Source organism: Sus scrofa, chromosome 7 (assembly GCF_000003025.6).
Source record: "Sus scrofa isolate TJ Tabasco breed Duroc chromosome 7, Sscrofa11.1, whole genome shotgun sequence".
Lineage (NCBI taxonomy): Eukaryota > Metazoa > Chordata > Mammalia > Artiodactyla > Suidae > Sus > Sus scrofa.
This window is the reverse complement of record NC_010449.5, coordinates 96,102,531-96,128,242: the sequence shown is the minus strand read 5'-3', so window position 1 is coordinate 96,128,242 and position 25,712 is coordinate 96,102,531. Positions and strand designations below refer to the sequence as shown.

At 48.2% G+C, this 25,712-nt stretch overlaps 1 protein-coding gene across 4 annotated transcripts in view; it reads left to right on the top strand.

Moving 5' to 3' along the window:
- DPF3 (double PHD fingers 3) overlaps window positions 1–25,712 on the top strand; it is a 279,933-nt gene that overhangs the window by 126,112 nt on the left and 128,109 nt on the right. For all 4 annotated transcript variants that reach the window (XR_002346004.1, XR_002346003.1, XR_002346005.1 and 1 more), the window contains exon 3: window positions 7,603–7,710. Coding sequence is in view for 1 of the 4 variants with exons in the window: in XM_021099467.1 (XP_020955126.1) it covers window positions 7,603–7,710 (108 nt within the window). In the remaining 3 variants the exon portion in view is untranslated. The remainder of the gene's footprint in view (window positions 1–7,602; window positions 7,711–25,712) is intronic.

Here is a 25,712-nt window from a genome sequence, read left to right as displayed (position 1 = left end):
ATTGACATGGTTCTAAAGGCAAATCTACGAAGCATGGTATATTCAGAGAGAGTCTAGCTCTATTCTGTCTCTATTCTTTTACCTTGGTCCTTTCCTTTTTCTACAGACATCTTTCATTTCTTCTTGTTACTATTATTTTTTTTTTGTTTGCTCTGTAGATAACTTTTTTAAAACTTTGTTTTTGGTGTATCTTTCCATTAAAAAAAAAAGACCTTATGCAAACTCACACACTCACCTTATGTATGTATGTGTGTTTGTATGTGTATAAATATGTGTGTATATCCCTATTTGTTAAAGAAATGATAGTGTATTATGCACACTGTTCTCCAGCTTGCTTTTTTCACTCATCCCATTGCAGTGTATACTTCCCTGTCTCTCTATCAGCAGATTCATTATAGTCCATTGTATGGATATACTATTGTTTATTCAACCAGGTCCCTATAGACGGACATGGGATTATTTCTAATCTTTTTCCAGTATTGAAAATACTATAATGACTGCATATTTTTGTGTTTTCGCATGTGAATCTGTGATATAGATTCCTAGAAGTAGAATTTCTCTGTCAAAATACAAATCCATATGCAGTTTTGCTAGATATGCCAAATTCTCCTTCATAGGGTTGCACCATTTTGCATTCTCACTAGTGGTGGATGAGATTGCTGGGTGTGTTTCTAACAACAGCACCATAGACTGCTTCATGGAAGGGTAAGGACTAGAATTATTGAAACGGAGGCCAAGGTGGAGACTCTAGTCAGGAATATTGGAGAGGGAATTCTTGTATCAGGTAAAAGTCAGATCCAATAACTTCTGAGCTCCCCCAACCCCCACATTATAATGTTTTCACTGAAAAAAATTCTTCTTCTGGCAAATTTAGAAAGCATGTCCTGGCGAGTATCTAATTCTCCATACATTTTATATGCCTTACTACAATATTTTTATATTACCAGAATGCATTTCTCTAGGAGCAATTTTAGTCCGTGACATGGTAGGAAAGGAAGAATAAATTTCACAAGAAGCAGCTTGATAGGAGTGGGTGAGTGGACCAAGGGGTTCTTTTCCTGAGAGCTTTGGTGTGTGGGGAGCTGCTTCCTCATGGGCAGGACTCTGTGTGTCTTTGCTTTTCTTTTGTCTTTTTAGGGCTGCACCCGTGGCATATAGAGGTTCCCAGGCTAAGGGTCCAATCGGAGCTGTAGCCGCCAGCCCGCGCCACAGCCACAGCAATGCCAGATCCGAGCCGCATCTGCAACCCACACCACAGCTCACAGCAACACTGGATCCTTAACCCACTGAGTGAGGCCAGGGATCGAACCCACGTGCTCATGAATACTAGTCAGGTTTGTTACCACTGAGGCACATAGGGAGCTCCCAGCACTCTGTGTTTCAAGCCTGCTACATGTGGACCAGCGGTGAGGTGGCTCATTGGAGAGGTTTTGAGTGTAGCCTGGGCACTAAGCTACCCTTATGGGCTCTATGACTCTGCACCAGTTACTCAATCACTGTTAGCCTCACTATTCTCATCCTTTAAATGTCTCATAGGCTTGTTGTCACAATGAGTTAAGAGCGAGCGTGAGGTGCTAGCCTAGGACAGATTAAGAGCTCAGTAAATGTTAGCTGCTGTCACTGGGTCAGCTTTTGAGTTGATAGGACAGTGAGGGGCTTGGGAACCTCTGGGCTGGAAGAGGCAGGAGGCCTTCTGAATTTGAGGTCTACCTTTCCAGGGCAGTCCTGGCACATGGGATACTGAAGTTGAATCTTAGATGGAAGCTCACAGAGAAGGATGGGAGGGGAGGCAGGAAGGGGCTGGTCGGTGAGTCAGATGGAGAGCCGCACGGAGTGCTGATGTGTGGTGCCGAGTGCCCAGGACTCCAGTCTTTCAAGAAAGAGAAAAGGCAGTGGGATAGCCCGGGATGGTTCAGGAATGCCTCCCTGAAGCGGTGGTCCATGAGATTAGGGACGCTCTTAAATAGGCCATGAGGGGAGGGCAGAAAATGACATGGCTGTAAGTGCTTGTGAAATACATCTTCCCTGCCCCTCAGTCTCTACCCAGGGCTTATCATTCATCCCTCCAGTTCTGTAGAGTTGGTCCAAATTGGCATTTTCAGCCACACACGTTAACGGAGTACCTATTATGTGCTTCATCCTGGGGAAATAAATACGAGGAAGATTTGATGCAGTGCAAAGTTCCTCGTGTGGGGGATTTTCAAACTACACCTGCCTTGGTGAATCTCTGATATTCTGGTTCAGTAGGATTGGCCTGGAAGGAAGCCATCTGCCCCTTTCAATGACTACTGTATGCCCTGTCTTGATGAAAATCCCAGGCTCACGAGCAGGTGTCGTCACTGCCTCTTCCTCTAACTCCCGTTTCCATCCAGTTCTTCATCTTCTCAGTTAGCTCTCCTTCAAATCCAAGTGGTGGATGGGATGGATGGTTGGGATGCAACTGACACCTGTCCACTCTTGGGACAGAAGGTGGACAGATTGGCATAAGTACGCAACAGGAAAAATCTAATCGGAATTTGATTCAAAATAAGGGCAAAGCGAAACTCTTGATCACAAAAAGACTTGGCCAACAGTGGGACAGTCTGTCCTGTGAAGTCATGAGCTTTCTATGGTAGGGAGGGATCGTGGCAGCCACGGGACCACCTCTCCCAGCTGCTGCAGTCAGCCCTTGCTCAGCTCTGGTCGCGGGGGGACGAGGAAGCCACCCTGATTCTTCTTTTCACATCTGTTCCCATCTCATTTCATCTTCTGAATTCTAGTGGCTCCTACTGTGTCTGTCAGAGATGCCCCCTAACAGTCAGCACCCACCTGCTGAACGTGGGCCATGCATGTAACAAGCACTTTGTCTGGTGTCTGCTGACTGCACAGGCATCAAACTCATCTTGCTGGATTTTCCTATGGAGCTGTTCTCCCCCCAGCCAGAGTGTGAGCTCCTGTGTGGATGTGTGCTTGTGCGTGTGTGGCTGTCATGCCTGTGCTTGCACATGAGTGTACCTGGAGTGGCAGCTCAAAGCGATAGCAGAGCAGTTTGCTCAGTGGGGTGTGTGAATGGAGGGGTTGCTGTGGCCTCGGTTACTGGGAGGACTGGTGCTCCCTTGTGTCTCCTGCCTCCCTGTTCCTTCCTCCATATCTCCTCTCCACCCTGCCCTTGGCTCACTCCTTCAGGTTAATTTTCTGGCTGCGGCTGGGCCCCCAGCCCCCTCCTCCCTCGTCCCCCTCCTCCCTCCTCCCTCCACCACACATGGGCTTTGAGTTATGTGCCTCCTGTTCTAATGAGATAAACAACATAACTCTCACGGGGCTCTGCTCATCCCTCTGTAAGTGGAACTCCAGGGCCGAATGTGGCAGCAGCCCTATAAAGGCACCAGTGGTGCCTGTCAGCCCAGGGAGGAGGGCAAGGAAACGGGTGCGAGGCCCGAGAGAGTTCTTGGGGCCATTTGCTTGTTGATACGAGTTGAAGCAGACATCAAAGGGAGGCCGGTTTTCACCCTTGTGGCTAAACGAGCAAAGGCGGCCTCGTCATGCCTGGTGGGGGCCTTGTCATGCCACGTGGGTAGAGAGTCCAGGCTCGTCTAAGTCAGCTAACTCATGATAATTAGTAACTGACATTTGCACAAAGCTTCGGGGTTATAAAGAGCTTCTTTTTGGAGTTCCCGGTGTGGCTCAGCAGTAATGAATCTGACAAATATCTGTGAGGATGTGGGTTTGATCCCTGGCCTCACTCAGTGGGTTACGGATCCAGTGTTGCCATGAACTGTGGTGTAGGTCACAGACGTGACTCGGATCCTGCATTGCTGTGGCTGTGGTGTAGGCCAGCAGCAGCAGCTCCGATTTGATCCCTAGCCTGGGAATTTGCATATGCTGCAGATGTGGCTCTAAAAAGACCAAAAAAAAAAAAGAGTTGCTTCTTGAATATAACCTAATCCCCACGGAAGTGCTTGGAAGGTAGGTATTATTAATGCCTTTATCTTATAGGTCAGGAGACAGGCTCAGAAAGGTGTGATGAGATTTCCAAAGTGACAGGGCATAGCGGTCTGAGGACTTGCGTTCTTCTTGTACACCGTGGAGCTTCTCCAATCCACCAGAGAAAGTTAAAGAATGAAGTAGAGACAGTCCCTTCCTTTAGAATTCAAACTCCTTACTGAAATGAACTCTCCCAGGGGAAGGGGCCTGCAGCTACACACTGAGTGGCCTGAGGCAGATGACCAACAAGTGCAGTCTCGGGAAGGGCAGGGGACCTGGACAAATTATCATTTCTACCTCTTGTCACTTAGACCTTTGGTGTGTGCTGGTCTGGACCAGTTCCTTCTCACTCACTTGCTTTTGGTCAGGTTGGAGATACCATGAAGCAGCCTGTGGGGAAAGAAGGAGCCTAAGGCAGACACTTCCATCAGGGGTGTGTGGGGTGGACTCTGTGCCAGTTTGAGGAGTCCTTCTTGGGTGGTTTGGATGCTGGTGGAGGCATCTCCTGGAGCCAGAAACAGCAGGGGCCAATGTTCATTCAGTCCCTGGATTTCTTTCTTTCTTTCTTTCTTTCCTTCTGTCCTTCCTTCTTCCCTCCCTCTCCCCCCTTTCTTTCTATTCTTCTTTTTTTTTTTTTTGTCTTTTTAGGGCCACTCCCATGACATATGGAAGCTCCCAAGCAGGGTTTTAATTGGAGCTGCAGCCGCTGGCCTATGCCACAGCCACAGCAATGCCAGATTCAAGCCTCGTCTTTGCCCTACACCACAGCTCACAGCAATGCTGGATCTTTAACCCACTGAACAGGCCCAGGGATTGAAACCGAATCTGCATGGATACTATTTGGGTTTGTTACCACTGAGCCACAATGGGAACTCTAGTCCCTGCATTTCTGAGGCTTGTTCAGTTCTGGTTGAATGCTTTTGATAAGTATTTCTTCTAGTGCCTGCTGGGCACTGTGCTAAGCACTGGGGATACTTGAGATGGATGAAGTTCCTGTCATCCTGGATCATATAAAACCAGTGGGGATGACCACCCAGTAAGCAGGCAATTAATAGCAATACCTTGGGAAAAATACAGGGACCCCTGGGGACCTACTGGAAAAACCATTAGACTAGTCTTGCTACATCAGAGAGAACATCCAGGCAGTAACTAGATGATATTTAGACATCCAGAGATTCTTTGTCAGATTTTGTAACAATCTACAATGTTCTTAAAATAAAGTTCAATTCCCCCACCCACCTACTTTCAAACTGGGTGTGTCTGACATGGATCTGGGACATTGGTGTTAATTTCTCTAGGTGACTTTTAGCTTCAGCCTGGATTAGGAACTGCTAACCCAAGATGGGTAGGAATTATAGGACCAGCTCTGGAATATGGAGCAGTAGCCTAGTCCTTGAACTTGGCCTTCTCTGAGATCCTGGGAACACAGCCCCAGAAGTAGCCAAAACATCTGGAAGGGAGTCCAACTCAGTGTAACCTTTCAAGAATTATAGGGTGAGAGATGACATGGCCTTGGAGTGAACAACACCAGAAACATCAAACTATTCCTAGTGATGCCCGCCCTCGAACAGAGGTCAATACTGAACCACATTTAGGAAGGAGACCATGCTGCTTTTTTTGGATTCCTTTAGTTTTCTATAAATCAGCCACAAGTCTGGTCAGAGCTTCAGGATCTTCCTACTGTGTAGAAGATCTTGCGGTTAACAACAAAGTCAGGTATGAGAATGACTCTAGGACATGATGAGCCCTGGCTTATAATATCAGAGAGTTTTCTGGAGCCTGGAGCCTCCATCACCCTTAATGGTTTCTAAGAATCAAAGGGGGGAGAGACAGCTTGTTCACAGCCTAGCAACCTGTGGGAGCAGCTGTGTGATTAAAAATGAAACTTAGTACATAAAAAGATTTTGAAAATTTTGTTTCCTATAATGCTGGAATAGTTGCCTCTGCTTTGGACCCAAACCCATACATGGGTAGAGGTGACACGTAGGAATGAAAAATGAATGAATGAATGTATAGCCATGAAACTTTTGTAGATTTTTCTCTGAAAAATGCAAAAATGAAGCCAGTTTATTCTCTTGACTTTTAAAGGCCCCCAGATGGAAGACAGCAGATGAAAATAGGGTCCTGATGTTTTCCACCCATGGTCCTAGGTCTTGGAAGTGCCCCCCTCGTGGGATGCTGCCTGTATCAAAGTTATTATGTGCCCTGTTTATCTACAGAAGACTGGGTTGTAACTGCCATGAAAGTGGACTGGAACATACTCATTCATCCATTTATTCACTCATTCACTCACTCATTCATTCAGCAAGTGTTTAGTTTGATTCTTCTCTGTGTCAGCCACAGTTCTGTTTCTGGGGATTCTGACATGAACAGGACAGAGTCTCTGTCCTCCCTGAGCATTTAAGTCTGCAAATGGCCTGAACTCATCTTTAGCCCTCTTCCTCTCCCCTCAGCCTCCACCCCCTGCCCTTTTCTCTGGGAACAGACCATGGTCTAGTGTGTGTATGTTGGGGGGGGGTGTCACTGCTGCTCCAGAGCCTTTGACTGCCAGATTGTGTGTCACAGGAGCCACAAGAATCTTGTCTGATGAGCAAGAAGTCTTCTCATGGGGTGCTCGGCATGACAGATGATGTAGGTGTGGAAATTTGGTGTCAAAGGGCAAATCTAAGTGGAGATTTTTTTTTTGAGGGGCATATGGCATATGCATATGGAAGTTCCTGGGCTAGGGATCAAATGGGAGCTGCCACTGCTGGCCTATTCCACAGCCATAGTCAAGCCACGCCAGATCCTAGCCACATCTGTAGCCTACACTGCAGCTTGAGGCAACGCCAGATCCTTTATCCCACTGAGTGAGGCTAGGGATTGAACCCACATCCTCATGGATACTAGTGGGGTTCTTAGCCCTCTTAGCCACAACAGGAACTCCTAAGTGGAGATTCTTGTTGGGAAACAGTGATACATAAGCCCAGCCACTGGACTTCAGCCCATTTCTTTTTGTGAGGCCCAGGCAGGTAGGCAGGGATGTACAGGTGTGCTGGCTGTGCAGGCATGGAGCCTGGGCACAGGAGCAGGTTTACATGCTGATGGAAGTTATACATGGCTCCCTTTGGCTTCAGTGAGCTTCCAGCTGCTCTCGGTGTGGAAAAAGCCAGTGCATAGGAGATCTGGCTCTTGGATCCTCTTTCCTTGAAATGTTTCCCAACCCAGGCTGTCCATATGTAGACAGAATGACTTCTGCTGCTCCACTTTGAACGGGCAGTTGATGGGCAGTAGCTGGATATGCATGGCCTTGGAAACATTGCGATGAGGTTAAATCTGGAAAAGTCCCCTTGTGGTTTGGAGGGCCTTCTGATCGTCTTCCCAGGCTGGGAGAGCAGCACTGGTTTGGGTAACAGTGATGGCTCGTTTGGGCATGTGCTCACTGAGACAGCAGGGCAGAGCAGACAGCAAGGGTCCTGGGGTCAGATGACCTAGATTCTGCCTGGGCTCTAGCACCTACCAGCTGCGTGACCTTGACAAGCCACTTCATCCCTCTGGGCTTCACTTTCCCCTCACTGGGAACGAGAAGGTTAGACAGGGTGGTGTCCAAGGCCCCTTCCAGCTTGGAGCCTTTAACCTTTACACTGTCTCTGTCCACAGGCCTCGCCCCTGGCCAGCTGTACACATACCCTGCCCGCTGCTGGCGTAAGAAGAGACGATTGCACCCGCCTGAGGATCCGAAGCTGCGGCTGCTGGAAATAAAACCTGGTCAGTGCCCCGTGGAGCTTGGCTGGGCCTGCGAAGGGAGAGGCGGGACGTGCTGGGCAGGCCGAGGACAAGGCTGCTTTGCTGCTTTGTCAGTAGCGCTGAGTTTTCCAGGAGAGTGAGGTGCCCACATGGTGGTGTCAGGAATAAACAGATCCACATGTCCCCTGGCCCCCCAAGCTTCTCCTCCTCTGGGTGGCTTTGGCCTTCCCCTTCCTTTTGTCTTTCTCTTGCCGCCCCAGCAGGCACCGGGTGGGAACAGGCCCAGGATGAATGACTTTCCCAGCAGAGCCGAAGGAGCTGCAGCTCTTTTGGGCCGGGTGATACTTCCTGTGACTTCAAGTAAAGAAATCTCATCCCAGACTGTATGTTTCTAAGGAGAACAGTACACCGGGTACCCTCTCCCACCTTCAATGGGAGTGAACTTCTAGCCCATCTCACACAAGAAGGGCCAGTCATTAAAAATAGGACCCCGGGAGTTCCTGTTGTGGCTCAGTGGAAGCGACCCTGACTAGTATCTATGAGGATGCGGATTTGATCCCCAGCCTCACTCAGTGGCTTAAGGATCCGATATTGCTGTGGCTGTGGCATAGGCCGGCAGCTGCAGCTCACATCCAGCCCCTAGCCTGGGAACTTCCATAAGCTGCAGGTATGGCCCTTAAAAAAAATGAAATAAAAAAAATAGGACCATCTGGGACATGGAAATGAAAGTTTGAGTTCAAAATTTGCCTCTAGGTGATATTGATTGCTTCGTGGCCACGTGGAAGGAATTGGTTAGTTTTCCTTTTTTTTTTTGAGTCGAACATGTAGTATATGGAGGTTCCCAGGTTAGGGGTTGAATTGGAGCTGTAGCTGCCAGCCTATGCCACAGTCACAGCAACACAGGATCCGAGCTGAATCTGTCACCTACATCACAGCTCACTGCAACGCCAGATCCTCGACCCACTGAGCAAGGCCAGGGATCTGACCCACGTCCTTGTGGATGCTAGTCAGATTTAGTAACCACTGAGCCACAATGGGAAGTCCATTGTCTTGACTGCTGATCTGTTATTACACTTCTGACTAGGTGGCTGTCTTCAGACTTTGTGGGATGCAGCAAAGCCAAGTGATTACCCTAAGTCCTTAGTTTTAAGGGCACCTGTGGTTTGGGGGATGCCAGAGCTGGGATGTGACTCAGAGTGGTGGCAACAGCGCTGTTAAGTGAAGCAAAGGCAGAGCAACATGCGCCCCTTCCACTGTCACCAGACAACGCAGACCTGGCAAGGCTGGCTGCTTGGCAACGTTACCTCCCGCCTGCCTTTCCACACTGGCTTCCTTTGGCTGCGTTTTCTCTGCAAAATCTCTGCTTACTCTTGTTTGGGATGCTTCCTCACAGTTCCATTGTTAAGCAGGCTTCAGTTGTTCACTTTCACCCAGATTTCACTTGTGGGAAGTTTTATTTGTCAGGGGTGGGTGCTCCACTCAAGTTCTCAAATAGTCTTGCACAATGTACAGACCCTTGCAGACACTCCAGGGTGATGACCCAGGTTGTCCCACACTCCCTGAGATGCAGGTGTGGGAGAGCCAAGTCTCCTGGAACGGGATTATAAGCCACATGTGTCATTTCACATTTTCTAGGAGCCACATTAAAAAAAGGAAAAAGAGGAGTTCCTGTTGTGGCTCAGCAGAAACAAATCTGACTAGTATCCACGAGGACACGGGTTCAATCCCTGGCCTCGCTCAGTGGGTTAAGGATCTGGCGTTGCCGTGGGCTGTGGTGTAGGTTGCAGATGCGGCTCAGATCCTGCGTTGCTGTGGCTGGGGCTGGGGCTGGGGCTGGGGCCGGTGGCCGAAGTCAGCGGCTGCAATTCTGATTCAACCCCTAGCCTGGGTACCTCCATGTGCTGTGGGTGCAGCCCTAAAAAGACAAAAAAAGAGAAAGAAACAGGTGAAATTAATTTTAGCGATGGCTTCTATTTAACCTATCGATAATATTATCATTTCAGCATATAATCAAATCTAAAAATTAAGAACAAGCTTTTATTTATTTTGGCATTGTTTTTTAATTCCAGTGTGTATCTTATGCTTTTAACACCAGCCACATTTCATGTGTTCGATTGCCACGAACACCGGTGGTGACTGTATTAGCCAGCGTGGTTCTAGAATTACATTCCAGGTGTGGTCTTGACCAGCAGAACAGGCGTTACCTGGGAGCTTGGTAGAGATGCAGAATCTTGGGCCTCACCCCAGACCTGCTGAGTTACAATCTGTATTTGATCAAATCCCTAGGACTTCCTCTCCAGAACCCTTGTTGAAGTTTGAGAAACCCTGGTTTTGAAAAGTTACAGGTGGCCAGACCACAAGTCAGTATGGCATGACTCCACTCCATCTATGCATCTATGTTTCTTTATTAAACATAAACAGTTGTCATTATAAACAATTTATTTTGGAGGTGTGGGCTCCCTCCTTTCTCGTTCCAGATGCGCTGGCCCTGGTCTCTTGGACGTGGCTTGGATAAGTGATGAGGTAATCCCTGGTTTGATCCTTAACCGGACCAATTTAATTCTACCCCATTCAGAGCTTTGCACTGGTGCTATAGCGAGAAGGCGACACATGCCCATTGGCTCTGTGGACTTGAGTGATGGTGCTATTTGGGTGTCTGTCTCTGTTTGGATGTGTCTCTGTGAAGAAGTATGTGAACCCCTTGGGTTTATCTCCCCGTCTGTAAATCGCATAGTGGTACCTGAGATTCCTAGCCAGCCCTGCAGTTCCTCATGAGGCTCAAATGTGATAGTATTTGTCCTTTCTTACCCTTTTAATTAAAAATTTAAAACGAATTGAGCAGGTAGTACAGGTAATACAGTCACATGTTTTGCCATTCCAAAGATATAAAAGGATATATTGTAGAATGAAAAATAAGACCCAGTCTCCAAAGAGGTATCAGTGGTAACAATTTTGGGGGATTCTTCAAGAGAGAGTTTGATTTACAGCTGTATGACCTTCCCCTCCTCTTTGTACACAGGACAACCCCCTTGCATTTTGCCCTTTTACTAAAAAGGCGCCACAGGCATTGGCCGTGTCAATATATAGTTTCCTCATTGCTTTTTCACAATTATACAATATTCCATCATACAAATGCACCATAACTTATTTAACCAGGCTATACCCAATTTTTGCTGCAAATTTTTCCAATTTAACCAGGGATGCAATGAATATTTTACATGTATATTAGGAGAGTTCATATGTAACTTGTTAAGAAATTTTATTATAAATTTTGACACTAATTTAAAATTGTTAGTCATTCTTTTTAAAAATCTTTATTATTATTATTATTATTTTTGCTTTTTAGGGCTGCACTTGCAACACATGAAGGTTCCCAGGCTAGGAGCCGAATTGGAGCTGTAGCTGCCGGCCTATGTCACAGCCACAGCAATGGAGGATCTGAGCCACATCTGTGACCTACACCACAGCCCATGGAAACGCTGGATCCTTAACCCACTGAGCAAGGCCAGGGATCGAACCTGAATCTTCATGGATGCCAGTCAGATTCGTTAACTGCTGAGCCACGATGGGAACTCCCTAAAATCTTTATTCTTAGCATTTATATGAAAAGTCTTTAGTAAGAACACTTTATATCACACTAACTGATTGTCTTTTATAGAATCAAAGACATTTAGCACTGTAAAATACCTCAGCTATCATTAACTCCAATTCCTTGTTTTATTGAGGTCCAGATAGTTTGGGAGACTTGCTCAAAATTACACAGCAATTCCTATGGGAACAGGCAAAGAATCTAGGTTGCTTGATTTCTCTGGTCAATGCTTTTGCTTCCTCATGCTGCTGACAGATATACTAACTTAAACTTTTTACAGACTGTTTCCCTTTAAAACTTCATTTTCTGATTAGAAAACTAACATATTAATTATTAAAATATACCCAAGATGTAGTTGATTTCTTTGGTCATAAATGTCAAATCAAACCGGCCTAAGCAAAAAAAGGAAGTTAATTCATGTAACAATGAATCCCCCAGTTGATTTGGGCTTCAGGTATAGCTGCATCCAGGGGCTCAAACATTGTAGTGGGGGCTTTGCATCTCTTTTTCCACCTCTAACACTCTTTTCTTCTTATGGGGCAAACAAGGTGGCCCCCAGCAGCCCAGACTCAGCATTCACCACTCACCGCACTCAGCAGAAAGGTGGTCCCCTTCAATATTTATGGCAGAGAAGTCCCTGAAAGGACTGATTGGCGGACTAGGTTTATGTCCGTCCCACCAATCACTGCCACCAGCGGATGGGGCACTCTGACTGAACCACCATCATCATCATCATAACTGTCACCACCAGTATCTGAACAGGGAAGGAAGAGGGTAAAGGTGTTATAGGCTCATTTTCCAGGTCAGAGAAGTCAGACTGCTGGCAAAGCCAAGAAGCATTTACTGTGCTGCTCAGATTGTCAGCGGAGAACCTCTCGTCTCACTGTTGGTGGGACTGAGGCAAGAAGTTACGTTACCAGTGTCTGGTCCTTCTATCTACAGACATCTACTTCGGGCAGATGTCTGGCCTCCCAGTGGCTATATGTGGAGCATCTGGGGTCACAGCTGGCTTCGGACTTGTCCCATCCTTGGGTCTGCCATGACGTGGCAGGGGAGGGAAAAGGAGGACCCCTGGGCTGGTGGTGTGCTGTAGCCAAGTGCCCAGGAGCACCCTGTCTGTATAGGATCATTTGAAAGGTTTTCCTGGGCTCTGCCCTCACGCTTGGAGCAGAGGCCAAGGTGGCTGTCCCAGGCCTCAGGTGGAAAAGGCCCAAACGTGGAGATGGCGAGGGTCCCGTGAGAGGACCCTCTCTGGAAGAATGAGCGCTATCTTGGTTGAGGATGGATCCTCAGAGGTGAAGCCACATCCCAAGGTGACAAAAAACCCCAGCCAAGTCAAACCCACCCGAGGCAGGCTGGCTCCTCTAGCCAGCCTCTAGGGGCTGAGGAACTGTCAACAGTCCAGGGCTGGAATAAACACCTTTTTGAATGACAAAGATCCTTCTCATCTGAACTTGTTCCCTCCCCAGGTAATCAGACCTACTACTAAGCTGACTAAAAACAAAACAAAACCCCCTAAGCCTTGCGCCATATGTTTGCGATTTCTGTATCCTGTTCTGAGTCTGTATCCCCGGGCTGGGTCTGGCTCTCAGGATGTACCACCTCACCAGCCTGTGACTGTAGATTATGAATAGAGATGACTGGGGAGGAGTTCCTGTTGTGGCTCAGCAGTAATGAACCCGACTAATATCCATGAGGACGTGGGTTCCATCCTTGGCCTTGCTCAGTGGGTTAAAGGATCTGACCTTGCTGTGAGCTGTGGTGCAGGTCACAGCTGTAACTTGGATCTGGCATGGCTATGGCTGTGGTGTAGGCCAGTGGCTACAGCTCCGATTCAACCCCTAGCCCTAAAAAGACAAAAACAAACAAAAAAAGATGCCAGGGAAGTATCCAAGAGTCAGTGATAAGGAGCCTTAGGCTCGGGCCTTGTGAGGTTAGGGCCCATTTAGAGAACACAAAGCAGCATGACCAGAGAAGTGTACCACTCTCTTCCTGGAGGTGACACACCTTTGCCTTTGAATTTTCCAAACAACCCAGCATTTCCAGAAAGGACCTTCATCTAGGGCCTTAGCTAGACTCTATGGCATCTTTGCGTAAAAGTGGAAGAGGGCGCCCCCTCTGGGCAGACACTAATACATGATGCCCCTTCTGGGGGTGAGGAGAGCACAGGCTGGATCCCAGCCCCCTTCTGTCCCCTTGGCAAGCCAGAGTCAAGCCACTGGCCAGAGTCCCTGAGAATTTGCTGCAAATTCCTAGTAGGTGGGGGCAGTCAACTGGGTGAATGAGGCCAACCTCCCCAGGGAGACAGGGGCAGTTGAAGGAAACAGAGATGAAGCGAGAGGCTAGGGGTCTGCTTTCTTTTACACACTGAGGTGGAGTTGGGTGTAAACTTTTTGAAAGTCAGTGCATAATACTTATCAGTATTTAAAAATCGTATGCCCTTTGACCTACATATTTTGCAGCTAAGAATTTATCCTATAAATAAATACATACTCACAATGTATAAAGGTGTCCATTGTTGTGGCCTTGTTTGTAACAATAATAACAAGCAACAAACAAAGAATGGAAACAGCTAGGAAGTCCATTGGGTCCGGGATTAATTAAGCACACGGTATGTTCCTAAAATGGAATACTATTTTGTCCTTTAAAGGGTTGAGTAGAAAAAAAATGGAAAGACATCCAAGCTCTATTGCGTGTTTTGTTTTGTTTTGTTTTTAGGGCCACACCCACGGCATATGGAAGTTCCCAGGCTAGGGGTCAAATAGGAGCTACAGCTGTGGGCCTACACCACAGCCATGGCAACACCAGCTCCTTAACCCACTGAGTGAGGCCTGGGAATGAACCCACAACCTCATGGATACTAGTAGGGTTTTTAACCTGCTGCCCCACAGTGGGAACTCCTGTTTTTTGCTTTTTGGGTTTTATTTGGCTGTGTCCTAGGTATGTGGAAGTTCCCTGGCCAGGGATAGAACCTGAGCCATAACAGTGACCCTGAGCCACAATGGTGACCACACCAGATCCCTAGCCACTAGGTCACCAGGAAACTCCCCAGCTATATTGATAAGTGGAAAGAAGAAAACAAACAAACAAACAAAAAACAAATTGCACAACATTATGTATAATCTTTGTGCAAACTTGTTGAAAATTGATAATCAACTTGTCCATCCTGGGATGAGTCTTTTTAGATTTATGGAAACTGGAAGACTGAGTTTATGTTGAAAGGAAACCAATGAATGAATCAGCCAACACTTGGAACCCTGCACCACCCAGTCCCTGTGGATGCCCATCCTCTCTTCTCTCTTCCCTCCCAGCCTCCTGGTGCTGGCTCTCCTGGGCTCCCCTTGACAAGCTCTAGGAACGTGGTTATGTCTATGACTTTTGGAGCCTCTCTTGGGCCCCCTCGTGTCCTCAGAGGAGAGAGAGGCATTCCCCTGATTTATGAGAGGCAGGGGCACCGGCCACGAGTGGGGTTGTCTCAGTTTCCTTCCATGTCAGACCTTTCCAAGCACAATCAGGAGATGCCACAAGCAGGTGGTCATGCCAACAACCCAGTTTGTCCCTCCCATCTTCCTTTATATCCCTGCCCGAGTCCAGCCAATGGTGGGCAGCTTTCAGCAACAAAGGCCAGGGTGAAACATGGGTTGAGGTTGTCCTTGACCCTAGGTCTTTAGAACTGAGAGCTTTGTCTGGAAACCAGGTCAGGGCAAGGGGAGGGGATGTCCATTCAGGAATGTCGAGGGACCTTGGAGAAGGTCTGAGGCCAGGGCTGCAGAACCATCCACTCCTGGTTCAGCGGCACATAGCACAGAGCTCATCTGTGACATTGCAGTGTGGGGAATGGGGGGTGGGGGGGGGCGGGCGATGGTGGCTGCTGTGAAGTCGTTTGTTCTTGAGCTAAATTATACACTGATGGAGTACTCCCCAGGCCTGCTGGCTTCATCCCATCTCCCTCACTGTGACTATGCCAGCCTGCCTCTGTTTCTTTACTACTTGCTGAAAATAAAAATGTGTCTGTATCGGGGACTGAGGCTGAGAGCTGGGGAGCGCTCTTTGGGATTTGAAAGCTTTCTCAATGTCCCTGGACCTCTGTGTTTCTCACACCTAACATCATCCCTCCAGTCAGTCTGGAATAAACATCCTGCAATCTCCTACTTGCCTCGATGTCTGAAGGACAGCACACGCAACGTTTTTTCTCTCCGCTGACTGACAATGGAGTTCAGTGTTCTCTGCAGCTTGTGCTTGGCTGCAGAGGCAATCGCAAGGTGTTTCACGGCACAGCCATGGCAATTCAGGCAACATGATGACACGGGCAGGGGCCCGGTGCCAGTGAAGGGCCTCCCCTGGGCCACTTCCCTGAGACTAGAGCTCTGTCCGTGCGAAGGGGAAGCAGAGCTGGCAGGAGAGAAAGGTGGATGGTACATATCAACCAGAAGGCCCTCAAGCATGGCAGGCATTGGGCAAAAGCTAGCTGATCAAAAAAAGGAGACTTTAAGTCACGGTTTTTTGTTTTGTTTTTGTTTTTAATGAAAAAAAAAAAAAAAGAAAGAAAGAAAAACGGCTGGGATCAAATTTTTCCTTTTGTCCTTTTGGATTGAATACTCCGATGATCTGCTTAGATCAGTTTAGCATCATCTAACCTCAGACCTTTTGGTCCTTGTAGTCTAGGGCAGATTTTACCTTTGTTTTAAGGTTGGGAAACTGAGGTGCTGAATTAGGAAATTAATTCCCCACGGGATATCCGTGGCGAAGCCAAGGAGAGAAGCCTATGGGGGAACCTGTTGGAACTGGTACCACGTTGCTCCAGGACTCAACACGCACATTCATATTGCTGTTCTGAGATCAGAAGGGCTTCCGGCGGGTGTCTGAGGCCTTGCAAATCCCTTCTGCTCCAGGACACTTGGGGAGCAGCTTGGCGCTTTGCCACCCTTGCCAAATTCCTAGGGTGATGGGGAGGAAGGCAGCCACGAATAGGGTCCTGGTTCTTTCTCTTGGGTTTTTTTTTTGTTTTGTTTTGGCAGCCTCGCAATGCCTGGGCATGAATAGCCAGGATAATCACCGCCCCACCACGTGTTGTTGGGGGAACAAGAACGGTGGGTCAGGAACCCTGAAAGGCTGGTAGGCTAGGGTGCCGTATAGCAGGGGGTGCCATAGCTGGCCAACAAGCAAGTCATGGGGGCCCAGGGAGGGGTGTCCCCCCAAGGGGGTGGTCCAGGCAGAGAGGCCTGAGTCCCACCTGCTGGGCAGTGGTGGAGAGACCCGCTTTGCCCGCCTAGGGTGCTGTCCCTGTCGCTCTGAGCTGCCAGAACTCTACAGATGGGAGCAGGCTGCGGCCAACTTCCCCAGCTTTTGAAAATCCTGCATCTTAATTAGTTCCCTACTGCTTTTGTACATGGCCCACATTTTAATAGTCTCCGGGCTCCTTCCACCATTTGCTGTCCGATGTTCGGCGTGATTTCTCTTCTCCTCCAGACAGTCCCCCGACTCCTCCAGCACCCTCCCCGTCCGGGAACAACTTAAGGAACGCTGATGTGCCAAGCATGTAGCCTGAGATTGATGAGCCTGTCAGCTGGCTCCCTCTGCCCCCGCCTCCCCCTCTCCTGTGTGCTCCTCACAGGGATGATGGGGGTGGGGGTGGGGGGCGGGGGGTGCCGTGGGGTAGGTGAGATGGGGGGAGGCAAGGGGAAGGGACCCTTGGAGCCCCCGTCCAGGTGTGAGCCAACAGACAATGTGACCTTCTCCGGCTGGCAGAGGAGTCTGGCTGTGTCCTTCCAGGGGGAAGGACACTGGGCTCCCACCCCCATCTGTCAGAGCTTATCTGTCTCTGCGCGGGGGTTGCCTGAGCTTGGTACGGCTGGGAGAATGGATGCCTTCAAGTGCATCAGGGGGAAATGACCGGTCATCTATCTCTTTCCTGCAGTGTCAGAGCTGCAGCCATCCATCCTGGAGGCCGGCAACAGCAGCTTCTTCAGCTCTTGTTGGTTGGCCTTGTGAGCAGGGGAGCCAGAGAGAGGTGGGTGGGCCACTCCAGCCCCCATGCCATGCCGAAGCTGTTTATGCTCCTTTTTGCCTTCCTGGGAGTCTGGGGAAGGGACCTGGGTCTGGGGTACTGAGCCTGGGCCTCCAAAATTGCTTGTGTCCCCGAAGGGCTCTGGGAGCTTGGGCTGGCCGAGGAAATGGTAGCAGCTGGGGGGCAGCCGGGCGGCATGCACAGCTGCTGCAGAGTCTCCATGGCCGTGTTTTGCAGTTGGACCTGGCAGAGCCACGTTTAGAGCATGGGTCGTTCAGCCTGAGCAATCACCTTGTTATCCCAGGGTCTGCTCCCATGTGTTCTCCCCACTGGAAGGTACACATTTTAAGGGCAGAGGCCCACCCAAATCCTTCACCTGGATCCTGGCACCCATTGCTGGGCTTGGCACATAGTAGATGGACAGCAAAGATTTATTAAAGGGTTGAAAGAAAGAAAAGTGCCTGGTGTCTGATCTCAAGCTCGAAGAATATGGCTGGCTCTCTTCATGCCCATTTCACAGATGAGAGAGACTGAGTGGGAGAGGAGGAGCCTTCGCACCTGACTTCCCCACCCAGTTCCCAGCCTGGCCTGTGGGGCCTGGCCCAGCTTTGCCACTTCGCCTCTCTTTGGTTTTAGGTCTTAGGGGCCTTCACTGTTTGGAACGGCTGTTCTATAGGAGAAAAAGGCACCAAGTAGGAACCAAAAAGGCCTGGGTTCAAGTCCAGACCCCTCTACCCACTGGCTTGTGATTTGGGGCAATTATCTAACCACTCTGGCCTCGATTCCTTATCTGTGAAATGTGGATCACGGCAGCTGCCCTGCCTGCTTCCCTGGGTTGTTCTGAGAATCTCTCAGGATGGTGGAGCTGGAGGACTTGGCACGTGGGAGGAGGCACCAGATGCCACCCTGTGCTTCCTGTGGGATGGGTGGAAGGGGTCTCAGCTGATGCTGTTCCTGTCCCCAGCCCCAGTGATGTGCTCATGGCAGGCAGCTCACTGCCCAGCTGGAAGGGCGTGTGCTGTCTGGGCAGAATGGGAATGCATTTTGCGTTGGAGTCTTTTAAAAGCCCAAGTCTGGTATCTTCTATACTGAGGAGAGAAGGCCTGGCATATGGCTGTGGGATCTACCTTTCCCAGAACCGCAGCTTGCCCAAGTTCCCCCATGTCCCAGAACTTAGGCCTGGCATCAATGCCCGGGGCACAGAGATAAACCTGGAAGGCATCCTCTCTGCTTTTCCTCCCACCCGTCATGCCATGGTGCTAGGTCAGGCCTGTCTGACTGGGTCTTCTCCCTGCCCTTGGCCTAGGCTGATCTGCCTTCTCAGAGAGCTGCTCCTCTGTGGACTCGCTCTGGTATGGCTCCATCCCTTTGCCCTTTGGCACTGGGCACCCAGCCTCCACACCCAGCCTCTGTCTTGATTCCCTGTGGGGGATTGCACCCTGCTCGGGGGCAGAGCACTGCCCTCTGGCTTTATCTGGCAATCAGGATGTAGGCACCTTAGGGCAGGGTTCGTCTGTGTCACACATGACCTTCTCCTAAGCCCTGGCTCGGTGATAGGGCTCCACACCAATTGCTGTACCTCCTAACTGGTCTCCTCACGCCTGCCCTCACCTTCCTTCGTCATTTGCAGAATGATCCTATTAAAATATTGGCATCATAAAGCCACTCTTGGCCTGAAACTGCTAGTGGCTTCAGATGGCAGAGTAGAAGTCAGCAGTGGCCTACCCAGCCCTTTGAGGCCCCAAAACTCTCTGAACTGGGCTCCTACTCTTCCCTCAGGCTCACTGTGCTCTGGGCAGACAGGCCCCAGACTCAGGGCCTTTGCACTGATGGCTCCTTTGCCTAGAAAGTCCTTTTCTGATTAGCAGGGTGGGCTCCTGGCCCACATCTAACAGTGTCACCACCGTTTCAGCTTCCCCGCTTCTGCTCTGCTTTTCTCCCAAACACCGATTACCCCCTGTCATTCTGTGGGTCTCTTGTTTATGTCTTATTTCTCCCCCACTAGACTGTAACTTGTATGAGGCAAGAATTTTTGTGTCTTGTTCACAGAGAGAAAGCTGTGTGTTCACAGCACCTAGAATAGAGCCTGGCACATTGTCAAATGAATGAGCAGAGCAAGGCCTCTTCCATGTGGTTCTGCTCTGATTTCCAAATCTACCACCCCTGGATTTGGAGCAGCCTCTTGGCCTACAAGCTGTGTCCCATCCTCTGCCTCCTCTGTCCTCTTAACTGCTCCAGACTTGACTTCTTTGCTTCTGTTCCCCCAGGGCCTGCGCTCAGGCAGGCGGAGCTATGCCCCCACCGTGTCCAATGGTCTGAGAGCCTCAGGTGAGGAGATTTGGCGAGAAGTACAAGGAGAGAGAGGCTCTAGGAGGTGAAAAGGAGGGGCTCACGTTCATTGAGCATATTCTCTGGGCAAATACTCATATGCATTATCTTGTTTGGCCCTGTAACACCGCCGGGAAGTGGGCTTTGTTCTACAGATGAGGAGGTCAAGGCCAAGTGTGCAGTGTAGGCAGCAAGAGCTGAGATTTCACCCCAGACAGCTTCTCTCACTTTCCAGTGATCTGTAGTCCCTCAAACCATTTCATCATTCAGTGCGTCTCCATCATCCTTCTCCTCCCTGCCCTTCCTGCTGAGTTGTGTTGACTTGGTCTACTGGCCAGTCCAGTGCTGAGGGTCCAGCTCAGTGGTGAGCATCCTTTGACAGTGTGGGTGTTTTCTGTGTCTCAGGGATGGGAAAACGCTTATCTGCGGGGCTGACCTCTGGGGACTGGCTCCAGGGGGCCCATCCTTACATGTTGGCTTTGGGGAGGGTGGGTAGTCACAGCAGAGAGTGGGGACCACAGGCCTTTTGGGGAATGTTGTGTGGATATCCTGGGCTTCTAGAACATCTGGTAACGAGGGCCTGCAGGGTGCAGACTGGGAGATGGGTCCTCATTGCAAACCTCATCTATTTTGAGCTTTATGAATCACAAAACAGAGAGTCAAATGCAGCCAAGAAAATGGCACCCCTGAGGAAGAGCAGATGGATTCCCGAGCCTGCCCATCTCAGGAAATCAGAGCTTTGGTCCCCTCCAATCTCTTCCCTTGTGGGGCGAGAGATAACAATACCCCCCCACCTCCATGAGCCTGAGAGTCTGAAGGGGATAAATGAAATAATAATGCTTAAGCTTCTTGCTCCTTGGGATAAGTTCATGTGTAAATCCAAGGAAATGTGATGAGCTTAACTCTTCAAAATAATAAGCCCCCAGAAGAGAAAACCACACATTTGTATTTTTTAAAATTTTTTTTTCTTAAAAAAAATTTTTTTTTGTCTTTTTTAGGGCTGCTTCCGTGGCATATGGAGGTTCCCAGGCTAGGGGTCTAATTGGAGCTGCAGTTGCCAGCCTACGCCAGAGCCACAGCAATGCGGGATCCGAGCTGAGTCTGCGACCTACACCACAGCTCATGGCAATGCCGATCCTTAACCCACTGAGCAAGGGCAGGGATCGAACCCACAACCTCATGGTTCCTAGTTGGATTCGTTAACCACTGCGCCACAACGGGAACTCCCACATTTGTATTTTTAAATAAAACCTGAAGGCAGGTTAAAAAAAAAAATCTGCGCACTCATGATATAGCAGGAAGATTGTCTGCCGTTGTCTGTGGGGTTTCTCCCTCTTTGCACCACAACTCTATCACCAGGCTCCTGCGTCAGAGAGAGCCTGTGATGGATGGATGGATGGATGTGCCTTGTCGGGGTGTTTCACCACGATTTCCCTTGGGGCAGTCTGTCTATTGGCAGAGCATATCCTCCCCGAAGATGGTATCTCTTGCAAACTCGACAGCTAACAGACAGCTCCTCTCTTTGTGTATTTCCCCAAAGAAGAACTGTCTTAATCTGTTTTTTATATGGCATATTTTATTATAATCCATATATGACTTGCAGGTTCCTGGTCCTCCATCCTGAGCCAAAGAAAAAAAAAAGAAAAAGAAAAAATGCACGAGGAGTCAGAGGCTTCATGAGCCTGTGACATCCAAGTGTTTGCATTTTTAAATGACCTGGGATTTAATTACTCTCTGTGCTCCCATGTTGCACTTTCGGGCTCGTCTTGTCTGCATCCTGTTAATGAGCTCAGTGGCTCCACAACCCAGTGGAAGTCTTGCATTTGGTGCATTGGGTGGCGGGCTTGGAGCACCTGTGTCAAAAGCCTGTGGCTTTGATCTCCACCCGAGAGGATGGCTGCCCAGTCCACAGCCCTGGAGAGGAGCCATCGCTCTTCACTGGTGTTTTTTTTTTTTTTTTTCTTTCCTTTTATTTGCATTTTTCTTTCTTTCTTTCTTTTTTAAAAAAAGACTTTCTATGCTTCAATCCTTGTTTGTCTAAGAGGCTTTTTTTTCTTATTTGGAAACCGATTTCCTTCGGTTTGCACAGAAGCTGTCTCTGGTGTGATGGATCGTGCTGGAAGTCACCCAAGGAGTATCTCTGTTCCCAATTAGAAGTGGAGGCAGAGCTGCATACGGGGGCCCGGGGAGGCGGCTGGCTTGGGTGACAGCTGCTGCTGCTCTGGAGAGAGTAACGATCCGTGGGTTTATATCCATGTGTATAAAAATCAGGCTAATTTAAAGATGAATTATGTGTGTGTTTTAGACCATTTTCTTTGAATGTTAAGTGTCGGATGGCCTCTGTCAGGTTACATGGTCCCCAAATTTGTGTGAGGGTCAAAATGAGTACAGTTTTAAAGAATTGCTAAATCCTGTATCCAGATGAGCTGTATTAGACTAAAACTGAATCAATGAAATCCCTTCGGACTCCATAGGGAGAGTGTCTAGGATGTATGTTGTGCAAGAGCTTGGACCTGTTACCTTATTTTTCCTTCACTCTGGAACCTCCTGTGGTTCAGAGCCAGAGAATGTACCCTCTGCTGCTTTGTTGGGAGGGCACTGGTTAGCCTGTCACCCTGACCTTGTGAGCTTTACCCATAGTGCTTTGAAACCAGGCTCTGCCAGGAGTCAGCTAGAATGCAGTTCTGGAATGGCGCTCCGCTGGGGATCAGGTAGACAACACTAAGAACCTGTTTAAAGTCCTTCCATTTGGGGGGAAGCAAAATTATAGCAAATGTTGCTTTTAATGCTCTAAACCTGTAGTGTTTAATACAGTAGCCACCAGCCACATGCGGCTGTGAAACACTTGAAATGTGGCTAGTCTGAATGGAGAGGTAAGTGTAAAATACACACTAGATTTTGAAGGCTTAATGTAAATAAACTAGCATGGTATCTCACAATAATTATAAAACATGGATTGCATGTCAAAGTGATACTATTTGGGATACATTGGATTAGATAAAATATACATTAAGATTAATCGCACCTGTTGCTTTTTATTTTTATAAGTGTAGCTACTAGAAAGTTTAAAATTATGTAAATGGATCACATTATGTTTCTATTGGACAGTGCTGCTGTCTCATTAAAGTCAGAATCATTCAAACTTTGATAATAATAACACGTAGCATATATAGGGCACTTAGAACATCCAGGCTCTTTTTGTCTTTTTAGGGCTGCACCTGAGGCATATGGAAGTTCCCAGGCTAGGGGCTGAATCGGAACTGCAGCTGCCGGCCTACACCACAGTTTTATATATATATATATATATATATATATATATATATACACACACAATTTTTAAAATTCTTTTCCATTATGGTTTATCATAGGTGATCTAATTTTGAATCTTAAGGGTTTTTTTATATTTTTATATTAAAGTGGATTTACAATGTTCTGTTAACTTCTTTTCTTTTCTCTCTCTCTTTTTTTTTTTTTTGTCTTTTGTCTTTTTAAGGCCTCACCCGTGGCATACGGAAGTTTCCAGGCTAGGGGTCTAATCAGAACTGTAGCCACTGGCCTACGCCACAGCCACAGCAACGCCAGATCCAAGCCATGTCTGTGACCTACACTACAGCTCACGGCCATGCCAGATTCTTAACCCACTGAGGGAGGTCAGGGATTGAACCTGCCACCTCGTGGTTCCTGGTCAGATTTGTTTCCGCTGCGCCGTGATGGGAACTCCTGTTTTGTCAATTTCTGCCGTACAGCAAAGTGGCCCTGAATGTATACATGCATTCTTTTTCTCACATTATCCTTCATCACGTTCCATTACAACTGACTAGGTATAGGTCCCTGTGCTATTCAGCAGGATCTTATTGCTTATCCACCAAAGGCCATAGTTTGCATCTATTATTCCCAATGAATCTTAAGTTTTGAGTAGAAAAAAGACGAAACAAAAATTGTCTCATTTTCCACTGTTTCTCATACTAGTTTTTTTGTGGATCTTTTTGCAGTGTATTACCATGGTTAATTCTACAAAATAGATACTGCGATCAACACTACGAAATAGATACTGTAATCATTCCCATTTAACACATAAGGAAAGGGAGACTTAAAGGTTCAAGTAACTACTCTATGGCCCCACCGCTAATGCATGGCCAAACCAGGGTTTGACTCCAGGGGCTTCTGAAAGCAGAACTTCTATGAGCCAATTAAATATTTTGGTAATTAGTCAAGGGTCATGCCACTAAATTTCTCTGTGACTGCGGGAGAGCCTCTCCGTCTTTCTGTGCTCTGCTTTCTTTGTTAAGGGACTGGACTGTAGTTACTGTCAGGGGTGCCTTCTAGCTCTTTGCATGTAGGAAAGCCCAGTTCCCTCTTCCCATCTTGGTTCTCTTCTCTCTCTTGCTTCTGACTCTGTGCCCATCTCGGAGGACCGGAGGACCAGAGGACCAAGAGGGTAGATTGCCCGATGGGAAAGCACAATGGAGGAATAGTTAGCAGGGGAGGAAGAAGGAGCAGGAGGAGGAGGGAGGGATGGAAATTTCCACGAGGTCAGTACTGTTGTGCAGAGTGAGCTCCACATGGGGATGTTCGTATAGAACCGAGGCCAGAACGTTGACACAAACCTGCCCTCAGCCTTGGCAAAGGTCTGCCTTTTATCTTGAAATATGAAAACCGTGGAGAGGGCCCAGGAATTCAGTGAACGTGCACAAAAGTTTGGAAAAAGTCTTCTCATGGAGGGACCAAAGCAAGGCAAGGGGGAGGTCCATAGAGCTGAGAGATTGAGTGAGTGGGTTCTGCGGTAGTTTGGGGTCGAGGCTGGACTTTGCCCCTTACCAGTTGTGTGACATCTATCAAGTTCTAAGCCTCCCCAAGCTGCAGCCTCCTTATCTGTAAAGTGGATGATACCTGTGCTCCCCTCTTGGGTGTGGTGGGGATTAAGTATCCATCGCAGTAGTGACGGCCACATTGGAATGTTTACTCTGTGCCAAGCACTCTGCATGTACACTAGCCTATCTGTGCTCATCTGGGTTCAGCCCGAGCCTGCAAACTACTAATAAGAATACAAGTGGGGGAGTTCCCGTTGTGGTGCAGTGGAAACGAATCCAACTAGGAACCGTGAGGTTTCGAGTTCGATCCCTGGCCTTGCTTGGTGGGTTAAGGATCTGGTGTTGCTGTGAGCTGTGGTGTAGGTCGAAGATTTGGCTTGGATCCTGCGTTGCTGTGGCTGTGGTATAGGCCGGCAGCATAGCTCGGATTGGACTCCTGGCCTGGGAACCTCAATATACCATGGTGCAGCCCTAAAAAACAGAAAAGAATACAAGTGGGGCTCTTATCACCATCTTAACCTTGTCTAGGAGAGATCATTTGGCTACATTCGTGTCCTGCTGTGTGCTTTTGGTGAAGTTACTTCACTTCTCTGAGCCTAAGGTGACTCATTTATAAAATGAGATGATTGAAGCAGAATATCTATAAGCCTTTTTCAGCTCTAAAATACTATGCAGTTCTGGAAATAGGATTTCTTTAGTGTTGAAAAGGCTAATGGGGGTTACTAAAATATGAACTTCTATAGATATATCAAAATATATGATTAGTATAAGTCTGAGGGGTGGGGAACAGCTGTTCTCTTTTAACTGAGGACAGGACATGAGGCAACACATTTTAATTGTTTTCGATGACACATTTGGAAGCCTTTCCTGACTCGGGAGAAAGAGTAATATGTCCTCAGAGCCGGCTCTGGAGCTGCACACTCTGAACTCATTAAAGCAGGCAGTTGACCCTTTTTCTGACTCTCAGACATAACCTCATTGGACAGACCTTCCCCGACCCCCTGATCTTCAGCAGCCCCCCACCCCTGTATTCTTCCTTCACATTTCTGCTCTGTTGTTTTCCTCCACAGCACCTATGACATCCTGTCATTGCACATTTATTTTGTATTTGACATTTAATGTCTGTCTCTTTAGATTGGAAACCACCTAAAGGCCAGGTTGGTGGTTATTTGGTTCCCCTTCCATGTACCTGGTCCTAGCATAGCAGTGGTCGCCATGCAGAGGTGCTCAGCAAGTATTTGTTGAAGGAAGAGAGGGGTGAATGAGTTTCAGAGGTGGTTGATTTGGT